The sequence below is a fragment of the Melanerpes formicivorus genome, unplaced genomic scaffold, assembly GCF_026170545.1.
Source record: "Melanerpes formicivorus ecotype bairdi unplaced genomic scaffold, bMelFor1.0.p_v2 SCAF_19, whole genome shotgun sequence".
Taxonomy (NCBI): domain Eukaryota; kingdom Metazoa; phylum Chordata; class Aves; order Piciformes; family Picidae; genus Melanerpes; species Melanerpes formicivorus.
Genome location: NW_027142371.1, coordinates 4,662,975 through 4,676,717, shown reverse-complemented (window position 1 = coordinate 4,676,717; position 13,743 = coordinate 4,662,975). Strand labels below are relative to the sequence as shown.

Genomic DNA, 13,743 nt, shown 5'->3' with positions numbered 1-13,743 from the left:
AAAACCAAGATTTTTTTTTTTTATTGTTTTTTTTTTTCTGGAATACAGATTTAAACTTTCCCTTAGACATTACTTAATGAGAAAAGCTTCTCTTTTCCATTTGCTTGACTGGCTAAATGATTATGTCTTAAAATTGGTGACTGATTCCAGAATATTTTGTCAGCCTTATCTGCAGTCAGGAAATGAAAAGACATGTTTGTCTTATTAAATTCAACAGAATTTGGGATGGTGGGCCAAGTTCAGCCTGGCAGAAGGACACTTTTCACAGAATCACAGAATCAATAAGATTGGAAAAGACCTCAAAGATCATCAAGTCCAACATGTCACCCAAGACCTCGTGCCTACTAGACCATGGCACCAAATGTCACATCCAATCCCCTCTTGAACACCTCCAGGGACAGTGACACCACCACCTCCCTGGGCAGCACATTCCAAAGGCTAACAACTCTCTCTGGGAAGAACTTTGTCCTCACCTCGAGCCTGAACTTCCCCTGGCCTCAGTGAATCTTCTGAGAGAATTCTGTTAATTCATGTTAGGGCTTAATGTAGCTCAGTATGCAGCAAATGCAGTACACATTTTGGCCGACTTACTGTCCTGGTTCCTGTTGAGGAGTACCCTGTAGCACAACTAACCTGAGTCAGTTAAATGAACCTTGTAACAAAGGAAGAAGCTGCTACTTGTGTGGTAACGTCAGCATCTCACTCTAATGGCACATCCATACTTGAATTATGCAGAGAATTAATACATTTGATTTCTCACCAGTTTTGCATTTTGAATCTAGAGAAAAGTCATTGTGGGAGGTCCATCTCTGCCATTATAAAAAATTCCTTGGGAATAAAAGTAATAATTGTTCTTAGCACTTTCAAGGGGCTTTACAATAATTAACTAATGAATTCATTAAAATTCAGTGGCAATCTTCCATTTCCCCCCATTAATATGAGACTAAGAAGATACAGTGACTGACTGCATTCAAATAATTATTATCCACTTCACTAAGTCTTTGACATTTTAAAGTGATTTTAATATTAAATAGTGAGGGGGGGAAAAAAAGAAGACAGACTATTGGTTTATTGAAGGAGGAATGAACCTGTAAAGTGTAATCAGATTTTAGTACCTAGGTAGGTGCAGGAGAAACTCTTAGCTTATCAGTTCCCTGCTGTAGAATTTGCTCTCCACGATAGTTGCTGATTGCTATTTTCTTGTAACAAAAATACTTACAAACTGAACTGAAGTTGATCTCTGTGTATAGTCACTTGCTAGGGAATAATTGGTGACCTACAGAGTCAAAGGGCAGACAGAAGCAGAGACAGAATAGTAAAGTGCTTTCTACAAGGTCATGTGCAGGTGAAGAACAAGAATAAGGAGACAGAAGTTTTGATTCATTCTCCAGTGCCCTAGCCACTATGCCGTGCTGCACTGCTCTGATGTGTTACCTGCATATAAAGAAAACAGATTATCCAAGTCAGAGTAATGCTCTGTGTGCAGGACAGATAGCTTTTGCAGCTGATGAAGAATTGAAGGCCATTTATAAAAATAATAGCCAAGTGATTTAAGAGTCAGACTTAATTTTTAGAGGTGATTTGCACAATCAGAAACTGAAGTGTTACAATATTCATCTCCAAGATGTCTAGGTGACTTTTCAAAACTGGCTATCGTGCTTCTGAATTATTTATCTGGAAGGTAAATTAGTTTCCTCAGATCTTTTGCTCTCTACATAGAAACGTTATCTTAGCAAGGTCTGTCAAAGGATATGTTGAGATGGTTTGAGACCATTAGACTTGAAAGTGATGCAGAAGAAAGATTCAGCTTAGTGGCTGTATCAGGATAGCTGCTATTGCAAAAGCAAGGATTTGAGCTGGAAAGGACATAAGAGGAGTACTCATATATAGCCCAAACCCACTGACTGTCCATATTACTACTTATGGTGGGCTTGGTTCGTGGTGGTTAATTACTGAGCTGGAATATCCTGCAAATGTCATTTTCAAAGAGAGGACAGTTCTGGATTTTTTTGCCTCCTGTGTTAAAGTCTTTTTTTCCCTTCCTAGGTCTAACCTCACTTCTATGTTGTAAGTTGGTTTCAAGTCAAACCTGTGTGCATCTTTTCCCTCTGTTTCTATGAATTGAGTTCTAAGCATTAGTAGTTTCACTTTAAATGTACTCTAATGTATGATAACTTAATGAGAACACATTTAGTAGAGCTTCATCTCCTGAGGATTATGCAGAAGTTTTAGAAGGGAAAGTTATCTGTGCAGCTACTGTTTCATCACCTGTCTTCTGCATGTAGGTTCATGTTTTTTAATGCACACTTTAACTGTCTTGAAGAGAGCTGTGTATGCAGCTTTGTGAATAATTCACTGAATAAAATCCACAAGATACCCTGTAATCCAATAAACTTTCCCAGGAGTCTGAGATGAAAGCATCTGCAGCCAGAGAAATACACCAGTGTCCATGGCTCTTTTATTTGCCATCGTACTTTGTTTCCTTCTTAGCCTTTCTCACTTCTTCCCCTAAATCTGTCTTTTTTTCAGCATAAAAACGTTTCAAATTCTGAGAAACACCTCATCTTTTTCTTTCCTCCTACTATAATGCACTCTTCTGATAAGTTGCCATTTCTAGTATTTAAAGTGTAATGGCTTTGTCACACTGATTTATTGTTTTAAGCAAGAGGTAATTCATAGGTTGGTATTTCTTCAGAGATAGGATTATCGCTTCCCAGCATTCAAACCAGCTAAAACCTCCATAAAATATTTGCACATTATGAAGGTATTTGTGCAATCTTTGCTAGTTTAGCTTGTTTAGGCTGGCAGTACTTGCAAAGTCAAAGAACCTATGGGCTTCTTAAGTTTTTCATCATCCATTTATGCCATTTATGTTCAGTGTTAGGAAGCTTATCAGCCAGAGAAGAGGTTCCCTCTTTCTCACTCCAGTTCAAGGTCTTTTGTTTTATCCAGATGGCAATTTAAGTCCTACGGCATCTTGTTGCATTGTTTTTTCTTTGCTTTTCTACAGTGCTGAGGTTTTGCAGTAATCTTTCAAAATAGTTAGCTTTTGATTTAGTAGTGTAATTTACTGAATACAGCTTTCCTAAGCTGTCTTTCTTATATCACCAGGGTGTGAGTGTTCTGTGTGTCCCTTACGGTTGTATGCCCTATACAGCAGTGGCACGCAATTTAGTGGGCACTGGACAAGCTTAGTGATATGGAAGTTGAAAACTAGAAGAATAAGCTATGTGCTGTCTTTTAATGAATGAACAGTATGATTTCAAAGACTTGCCAGTGCCTACAGCAAAAACTCTGCAGGCAGATACTGATTCCAGTTTCTGGAAGTTAATTTTGATTTCTTCTTTCAATGAGTATCTTGTTCAAAGGAATTCGGGGCTTATATCAAACCAGGGTTGGACTTTTCTCCTGATTGGATTCAGTATGACTTTTTTTTTCTTAGTAGTGCTTTTTAGTAATGCTCTTCCCAGTTTATTGCTAGGAGGAAAAAAGAATGGTTTGTTAAACTACAGCAAATATTTCTTCTTGCACAGCATGTCTCCATAGCTTCCTGACACTTGACAGTTGGGTTTTCTTCAAATCCCACAGACAAGGTGGTTGTAAATGAAATTCTTTTGGAGTTGGCTCAAATAGCATGGTGGAGACTTTGGTGCTTTAGTAAAGATTCACCATTAAGCTAGTTAAGGTTTTGCTTAGACTGTTTGTGGTTAAAGAAGGTCTGACAATCCACTCTCAGGGAGGTTCTTGCTTTATGCATGGAGGGGGAAATGTTGTGTATGGTGAGAGGAGGATAAATCTAAAGGTTCTTCTGCTAGTGTGATGCATAAAAGAGAGAAGTGATACTTATGGTAAATATTTAATAAAATGCTTGTGGTGGTTTTGATGTTTGGAAACATTTTGTGGAAAGTCTGAATGGGCAGGATTGACCATCAAGGAATATGAGCAGACTGACCAGCCATAGTGAGCTGTGCTATAGAGTGGTGATTTACACCAGGTAGCCAGCTCCTGCTCTCACTTGTGCTGCCCAGTATAGGAAAGGATGCTGTGGTGAGACACTAAGTTATCTTGCTCTGAATTGTAATGAAGATTGATCAGGTGAAAATGGGCATTTCTAGATTTGTTTTTCTCCTTTCAGAGGGTGTGTGTGAGAGGGCAGTTTGGAAGCTTTGCAATTTAAACTCTTGGAAGCTGTGCTGTAGTCATTAGTGGAAGGGGGCTTTTGCCCCGGTTCCATTGGGAATTTGCTCACCTGAGAAGGACAAGTAAGCCTTGGCTCTGCATCAGCATTCTTCAGTTTGATTCCTTGTTGGCCAATTCAAAATATTTGGTTTGAGCCCTTTTGTTTCATTTGGCTTCATATGCCTCCCTTCAGCCAGTTCCCCTATTCATTAAATAGATCTTGGCACTGATCCTTGGCCACAACTGAGGAATGTGCAATGCAAATTCAGGAAGAGGAACAAAGGTGTCATAAAGATTATTGTGCAGTGCCTTTGTCCTTGTAGATATCAGACTAGTCCCCTGGCATAACAAGAAAGCCTGCAAGCTATTCTAGCTGTAGCAGTTACCAGTCACTATCCAACTTGGGGTTTGCAAGTACTGTGTTTCATGAATTGTAATGCTAATTTTTATTCCAGTTACAGAGAAGTGCTGTGCATCGAGGTGAGGAGAAAGTTCTTCACAGGGAGAGTTGTTAGCTGTTGGAATGTGCTGCCCAGGGAGGTGGTGGAGTCGCCATCCCTGGAGGTGTTCAGGAGGGGATTGGACGTGGCACTTGGTGCCATGGTTTAGGAGGAGTCATGAGGCCTTGGGTGATAGGTTGGACTTGATGATGTTTGAGGTCTTTTCCAACCTTCTTGATTCTATGTAGAGGCTCTTGCCTTTAGTTCTGGTCTCTTTATGTCCCTCTGATGAAGGATGGAGCATGTAATCTTTAAGAAAATTGTGTGGTATCAGTGTACTATGGGTTAGAGATAAACTGAGCCAGCACATGTGATAGAATAAAGCAAAATGTGTGTGTATACACCTGTACTACTCTCCTTAGTGGAACTGGTTACCTACTTCAGTGAATTCATCATTTCAAGGACTATTGCAGGTGTACAAAAGAAATAGCAAAAAAGTACTTGGAGCCCAGTCTTCCATAGCATCCTGACACTGATGCTACTAAAGTATCTGAGAACAAAACATAGTCTCAAGCCATTCTTTTTCTGTTCACGAATACCCTAACATTTAGGAACTCATTGTGTGTTTCATGCAAGCCATTAGATTTGCTTCAGTTACAGAGGTATTAATACTGATGCTGTCTCTTCCAATCTTTGCAGCAGAACCATATTCATTGTTACTAGAGGCGTCAGCTGGGACTGTTTTGTTCAAGGGACTTCAGCACTTAGGAGCTGCAGGTTTTTTTGAAAAGTCTGGTCAGTTATTTTGGTACCTCAGGAGGACTGACCTCTCCCAAGAAATCTTTCCCTTGGAACTACATTTAAGACTAAATTACAGGATTTTATCTCAGAACCCACATGCTTCTGCTGTAAACCCATTAACTTCACTGTGTTCCAGTCTACATTGTCAGTTTCAGAGTATGTTTGGCCATGATGTGGATGCAAAGCTGGCTTGACCTTTGAGCTTACTTTTTGTTACATGCGTACTTTACCACACTGAGAACGCTTTCTCATCTGCTTTCCTCTCATTGTCTTATGGGGACAAAAAGTACTGAAAGTACCTTTGCTAAATGCACAGAAGAAATAAGATCAGGAATGCCCCCTCCTACTCCAAGTCAAAAACTAAGGGATTGCTCACGTGTAGCTAATTGTTCAACTTTGGCCCAAGGAAAACCTGGTATTGGATACAGAAGTGAAAGATTTTAGACAGGTGAACAAATCCCTTTGAGTAACCAAGATCTTGGAGTTCAGAGCCTACATTAATACCTGGAAAGATGACTGCTGAAGTGTCAGAAAAACAGGGCTCTAAATACCTCTTTAGGATACTTAATGCACAATGTTCAGGTTTAAATGTAGATGGTTAATAGCTTACAACATGAGTTTGACTTACAGGCTTGGTGATAAGTGCAGTTTAATGGTGTGCTAATAGGTGAATACAGCCCAGTAGCATGAGGAGTATGGAGAGAAGACCCCAGGAAGGATATGCTGTATAAATACTGAGCTTACTGTCCAGGAGTAACTGAAAACTGAATTTTACTTATTGTCAGCTCCAAGATTTATTATGAGAGCAGAAATATTTACAAGAACACTCCTACATTCTAAAATGCTGCAATCTTGTGCATGCAGCTGATGTGCCTCCTAAGTCACCTAGTCCATTGCAGGTTAATTGAAGTTGCAAGGGACCTTGGGAGATGACTTTTCCACCACCTGTGCAAAGCCTGCCCCAGGCCATGTTGTGCAGGTCTTTACCCAGTCTGGTCTTGACAAACTCCACAGACTGGGACTGCACAGTGTTTCTGAGCAACTTCTTCCACTCTGACTCTTCAAAAAAGCTTTTTTTCACATCCAGGCTGAATCTCACTTGTTTCAGTCTATGCTGATCCTTTCTCATCATCCCACCATGCACCACTATAAGGAGCCTGGCTTTGTCTTCCCAATAATTTCCTGGCAGGTGAGATCTCATTAGATCCCCTGATGTTGCTCCAGGGAGTACATTTTTCTAGTGTGTAGACTGACTGCTTTACATAAAGCAAGAGCTTTATCTTGTACTGCTTCTTAACAGAATATAACACATCACTGTCAGGAAATTATCACCAGTACTCCTTTCATACCTTCATTCGTTGATTTCCTTCTTTCTTTCTTTAAAATGAATGTGAATGCTATGATCATACTGTTGAACAGGCTGTGGTGGAATATGTAAGTTGTCTTAGCCAGTAGATGGAAACAAATAAGTCTAAATAGATAAGTAACTGTGGTCACAACTGGATCTGCCAAATCAAGGAAACTGAATGAAAGACTGTGATGAAATCTGCTCTGGCAGTTTTACACCAGTGAATCCCTCTTGACTTTTGATGCATTTCTGTTTCTAGTTTGATAACTGAAATAGGTCTTTTAGATCCAACTCCCAGTGTTGGGCAGCCTCTATGGAATGAAAAAGGATGAATGATCCCCTACATTGTTTCATTGATGTGTCATGAGTTATCCTGGTTTTCAGTTTAATGCAAGGGTTTGTGAATATCTTTTATAGCTGTGTTAAGGACTTCGGTAGGTATGAGGAAAAGAAGTCATGATTTTTTAAAAAGGGGGGGGAAAAATCAAATCCAAACATTTTCAGAGTTCCCTAGATGATGTAGGCAGATGATAGAAGTTGCTTCTTGAACATGGACAGTGGAGATCAATGATGCCTTGATGCCTGTGTTTTGGATTGTATCACAGTATCACTAAGGTTGGAAGAGACCTCAAAGATCATTGAGTCCAACCTGTCACCACAGACCTCACGACTGGACCATGGCACCAAGTGCCACATCCAATCCCTTCTTGAACACCTCCAGGGATGGTGACTCCACCACCTCCCTGGGCAGCACATTCCAATGATGAATGACTCTCTCCGTGAAGAACTTCATCCTCACCTCGAGCCTAAACTTCTCCTGGCACAGCTTGAGACTGTGTCCTCTTGTTCTGGTGCTGGTTGCTAGAGAGAAAAGACCAACCCCTTCCTGGCTACAACCACCCTTCAGGCAGTTGTAGAGAGCCATGAGGACTCCCTTGTGCCTCCTTTTCTCCAGGCTAAACAATCGCAGCTCCCTCAGCCTCTCCTCACAGGGCTGTGCTCAAGGCCTCTCCCCAGCCTTGTTGCCCTTCTCTGGAGACATCCAAGTGTCTCGATGTCCTTCCTAAACTGAGGGGCCAGACCTGTACTTGTACACCACATTTGACAATACATTAGATCTGCTTTGTGAGGACTGAGCTGTGGCCTTGGCATATCTGTGGTTGTGGTACATTCAGAGCAGACCTTTGTATATTGATAGCACAGGGAAAAATCTTTTGTGTGCAATTGTTTTTTTCCTTGCAGGAAGAGTTAAAAAAAAACCCACACACAACTTCATGTAAAATATTCCACTCTATACCAAAGAATTTTCCAGGTGCTTATCATTGAAGGGTGAGACTCTGAGAAAAGAGCCATAGAAGGTTATGAACCCCTGCGGAAGTGGTGACAGTGTACAAAGGCCTCTGCTCTCCCATATCCTGTTTTATGTAGTCTTAGGAGAAACAATCTTGTACAACATTTTAAGCAAAGGAAACTCATATCTTAATGCATGTATTAAAAGCAGCCACTTGAATGGATTTTAATGATCACTTTTTAGACTGGCTGGAGGACCATGGCTGAGCATATCAAACAGCAGCTCTGGAAATGTTTGTTAATGAAATCTTGGAGTGGTTGGAAATTGGATGTACCAGAGGCATGTGTACTCTAGTTAACAGCTGTCTCTGGTGGTGAACTAATCTGATGAGGGGAAAAATTGTGTTAGAGAGAATCTTTACAGTCCAAAATCAAAATCTTTCATCAGCATCAAGAGTGCTTTTGTGTAACCCAGTATTTTGTACTGCAGAGGGATGGTACTTAATGATTTTTGAATAACAAAACTCTAAATGGCTGAGAATGAGGAGGGGAAGAAAAAGATGTGAAATAGAAGATTGGAAACAGCAGAGAAAATTATTTAAAGCACTTTGACATCAATGAAAGATTATGAAGACATCCTGAATGTACAATGGGGGGTATGCAAAAGGTGCGGGAAGGAACTTCCACCAGACTTTCCTTTAATGCCTCTGCAGAATAACAATGAAGGGATTCTTTACAGAAAGCCTCTTTCCTGAGTTCTTCAGCTGGCTCAGCCAAAGGTTTTAGGAACAGGTCGGTTCCTGTGAGCAGAGATGCCAAATATATCTCTGTTTGGCTACAACATTTGGAATGGGAGACAAATAGCTCTGTTCTGCCTCGTGCATACCTGCTGCTGCAGGCAGTGGTCAGTACTGGTGCTAGCCGCTATGGTAGTGCTAGCTTATGGCATCAGACCACACAAAAATTGATGCCTCAGCTCTAATTACGAGAAGTCAGGTGCTGAATTATGGTGTAGTCTGCAGACCCAAGAGCAGAATTTTGCCTTTAAGCTCTAAAATAACTAGCTAGACTAATGGAACTTCCCAGAACAATTTATGCAGTAATTGATTAGTGAAGATACATTATATAAACTAATGCTGGAAAATACATTCCTTTTTTAATTAATTTGGGGTTTTTTTTCTATAATAGTGTGAAAGCAGCATTGGGTACATCATGTGCTTTAGAGAATTTGTGCTCTTCTCACAGAAATCTAACACTTCTCATCTTCTTTAACCGTACTCTGGAAAACAATTTGTGTGTCTACTTCTGGCTTCCAGAGCAAGGCCTAGAATATAGCTCTTCTGGGAGGGTGGCTCAAATGCCTACCCTGTGCACTGCAAGAATCCTTGTATTCATTCTGCACTTGTTCTGCCAAACAGGTGGCTCTTTCACTTCTATGCAGCAAGTTTAGAACATCATCATATTTATGGTCCTCATTTGTCATAATTTCTCCCAGGCCAGCCTTCGTATTAGTGACTTCACTGCTTCTGCCAGTTCCTTAGGTGGAGATGGCTTAGGTGGGTGTAACCTAAATGAAAAATGTAGCTAAATTGGGTGATTCAGAAGAGGATGAGGTAATGTGACAACTGGCACATTCTCAGTTTAGTTCATCTGACTCTGAATGTATCAGGCAGTAAAGAAAATGGAATGGTAATTGTGGTAGAGTTTCATGGGTAGTCAGGCTATAAATCAAAAGGGTCTGCATTATGGATCTCTGAAATAAACACAGGCAAACTTAGCACTTTTATCTTAAATCAGAAAGGAGAAAAAGCTCATCTGAGAAGAAACAGAAAGCAAAGAATGTAGTTCAAGATGGTGTCTTCAAAGTGTTCCTGTTACACATTCTTACTTTGCTTCTGCTTTCTCTGCCCCTAGCTTTCTTTGGAAAGTACCTTAATGAATACAATGGCTCCTATGTGCCTCCTGGTTGGAAAGAATGGGTTGGATTGCTTAAAAACTCTCGATTTTACAACTACACACTCTGTAGAAATGGAGTGAAGGAGAAGCATGGATATGACTACTCCAGGGTAAGTCCCAATTATTACTGACTTCTATCTTTTGTTTAACATTTGGATGTGACTTGGAGAAAGCTGCTTTTTATGGTTTCTGTCCAACTGAAGAATTCTTTTCATACTTGAAAGCTGCCATGTGTAACATTAGCTACACCCCAACAGGCATCGTGTTTGGGCTTCTCCTTATCTTCCATTCCGGGAGGGTCATGTTACTGAAAACATTGTTAGCAGCAGTGGAAACAAACAGAACGTCCTGAGACTATATTGTGTATTATGAGCTGAAGATATGAAAATGGATTAAAATGCTGCATGATAACTTTTTCTGTGCTTTGTACTTTAATTATTGTGTGCTGAATCTGATTGTCATCTATTCCCCTGGTATAGGACTGGCTCCAGTGGAGTTACACAAAAGTAAATGAGATAAGAATCCAGTTCCCTCCAGCTAGACCTATCTTTTTATGTTAGTTTAAGGAACTTGTTTCACAGCCATAATATGATGGAGTTCATAATATCTTGGTATATCTTATGGCAATTCTGAATGAGTGGAAATTTAACTATTAAGTTTGTATCTCAGTGCATAGTTATAAGCAGATATGCTTCCTAATGCCCTTTCAGGGATGTTTTACCCTGACCAAACTTAGTAAAATGCTTGAAGTCATTGTCAAATACAGTTTCTTTCTTCCTTTCCCTCTTCCTAGCACAAGTTACAGGTCAAACAGTTATCTGCTTGCAGTCAGGAGTTTTATTTCAGTGTTACCTTTCCAAAGGATCCAGCTTTTGTGAATTGCTGAAATGTTGTGAATTGCCTCTGAAGTGTGAGGATGAAGCAATACATCCATAAACTGCTGTAGTGTGTTTCTTAGGGAATTTACTCATTCTGGAGTGATGATCATTCGTAAGCTGTATTTGCTCAACAGGAATTTCATTTCTTTTCTCTTACTGAGCACAAATCCTCCCTCCCTATTTGTGTTTCATTAGCGATGTGTTCATAGTCATTTTTTCCTTTATAGGATTGATGTCTGTGTAATTTCCCCCTTCCCCTCCCTTGTTTGCCATTTTTAATTGAATGTACTTTGTGTTGAAAGATGAAACATAACAGGCTTCTAAGGTTTCCTTTTCTCTCATCAGCTGCTAAGGGGAAGGGGCAACTGAAGTACAAAATTGTGTCTTTTATTTCCCTTCTGATCTATGAAGAATGAGAGAGCTAATCTTTACAGCCATGTACCAAAAATGTTATGACAGAAATATATCTTACATAGAACAATGTCAGGCAAGTGATTTCACAGCACACCATTGTAGTATGAAGCCAAGAGGGAACTTTGTGTTCCAATATCCTCACCTCTGTTTTATGTATACCATACCTGAAAATGTTTGGGTTTTTTTTCCCATGTGGTTTAGGTTTTTTTAACTGATTTTGGTAATAAAAAAAAACCCAACATTGAATTTGAATGATTTATGCTTCAACCAGGTGAAAACCTTTCTCTTCAAAACTCTTGTAGTGGCTAAATCAAAGGTGAGTTACACACATGAGGAAGGGACTAACCAGCTTAGAGAGCAGACACGTTTTCGATGAATGTCAGTGTGTTTCTGGGAGCACTCCAGGGACCTTTCTCAGCTATCAGTATGGTCTCAGGCATTGGAAGTATGATCAGGAGCCAGTTTGGCTTTGGTTTGGCCTGTTGTACATTCTCTCTTCCCCTTCACATGCTTATGAATGGAGGTCCTGCAGTAAAGCTTTGATGGAATTATGTTTATTTACATCTGCTGTCATGAATGAAAATACCATATCAGTAACAGAATCATGGCAGTTCCATAAGAGATTTGCCTTCAGTTTGGATGTTAGGAAGAAGCTCTTCCCTGTGTGGGTGGTAAGACACTGGAACAGATTGTCCAGGCTGGTGGTAGAAGCCCCATCCTTGGAGGTTTTTAAGGCCAGGCTGGATGTGGCTCTGAGCAACCTGATGTAGTGTTAGGGGTCCCTGCCCATGGTGGGCAGTTGGAACTGGGTGATCCTTAAGGTCCCTTCCAACCCTAACAATTCTATGATTCTATGCAGCGCCACGTGGGGAGAAAATGGAGACTTTGCCAATTGTGTTCTGGGAAACACAGGAAATAACTCAGAAAGTCAATGGAATCAGTGGAAAAAGGCTGTCTTTGAGTGATAAGCTAACTTCTCAGGGCAAGGATATTATCAGTGGTAAAGAGGAGCAAGCATCTGACCCACGGAGACAAAGCTGTACTTAAAACAAGTGCAACCCAATATGTTCAGTTGACCAGAGGCAGGCATTGTGTCTGATTTTACATTCAGCTGCAACACCACAGTTATTATGCTGGGTTTTAAGCATGCAGTTTCATATCCTGCTCATATTGGAATGTTTTGTCTGATGCAGCTTAAGAGAGAACATGGCTTGTCATTAAAAATGGTGTCTTCAATCTATACAGCTCCAGCAGGTGTCAGAAGAATGGTAATGATACTACTTAGAAAAAAGAAAGATGGTCTGTGTTTTCCAAAGGAGGTTGTCTAAGTTCTCAGCAGTATATTTGATGGAGCTGTATCTCTGTTGGATTGTCACTGTGTCTGTGAGAGTGAAGGGATTTTTTGATCCAATTAGCCCAGCATCTTCTAGCTTTGGTGTCTTGTGGCTCGGAACAGGGAACATCAAGCCATTGGGATTTTCAAAGCACTTCTGTACTGTAAAGTCAGACAGTACACCTTGAAGATAGCAACACCAAAAGCAAAGCTTGTGACTTGTAATTTTAATCAACATTTTTTTAATTAATACTTGGCCATTGTATTTAATATTGTGATCTTTGTAATGTAATTACACACTCTGAGAAGACAGACTCCTACTTGACCTCCTTTAATACCCTTCATTTCTGAGACGAAGCTGTTGCTTTCCCTATTTCTAGGCAGTGAATCAAGAGAGAGTTGGTTGTAGTTTTTGAAGTTTTAACGTCTATGACTTATTCCTTTCTCCTCCCATTCTGAGTGAAGCAGCTACTTTTTTTTCGTGTTTCTATGATACCTCAGACCTTCCCATCTCACCCCCCCCAGCTTGAAATTATTTCTCAAGTATCTCATTATGCTTTTACTTCTACTTGCAGGATTATCTAACTGATCTGATTACCAATGACAGTATTACGTTCTTCAGAATCTCAAAGAAGATGTATCCTCACAGGCCTGTACTGATGGTTATAAGCCATGCAGCTCCTCATGGCCCTGAAGATTCAGCTCCTCAGTACTCACATCTTTTTCCTAATGCCTCACAACACATGTAAGGAAAAATAAACCCCTTTCATTTCCAGGTTTGGGAGTGTTGAAGTCTTGGGTACTTCTAGGGGAATAATGTTTGGTTTATGATACTCTTGCCATAACTTTGTCACAAATACATAACAACAGTTTTGATTTATTTAAACTTTTTTTAATTGACTTCTTCAGACTAGTTAGAGTTTCTTGAGAATGGCTTCTGCACCTAGAACTCAGCACTCAAGCTGAATTCACTGGACATTGTTACAACCTATTTGGGAAGTAAAATACTGCTTTATTTTGATCAGGGGTATTAAAATCTGATTATTGGGTTGTAATCTCCCAGGGAAAGAAACTCTCTCTCCCTGTCCTCATGTATAAACTGTA

The 13,743-nt window shown here is 40.1% G+C and overlaps 1 protein-coding gene across 4 annotated transcripts in view; it reads left to right on the top strand.

Annotated features, from left to right (window-relative positions):
* SULF2 (sulfatase 2) overlaps window positions 1-13,743 on the top strand; it is a 152,872-nt gene that overhangs the window by 97,472 nt on the left and 41,657 nt on the right. For all 4 annotated transcript variants that reach the window (XM_068149877.1, XM_068149874.1, XM_068149875.1 and 1 more), the window contains 2 exons: window positions 9,973-10,124; window positions 13,215-13,384. In XM_068149877.1, the coding sequence (XP_068005978.1) occupies window positions 9,973-10,124; window positions 13,215-13,384 (322 nt within the window). The remainder of the gene's footprint in view (window positions 1-9,972; window positions 10,125-13,214; window positions 13,385-13,743) is intronic.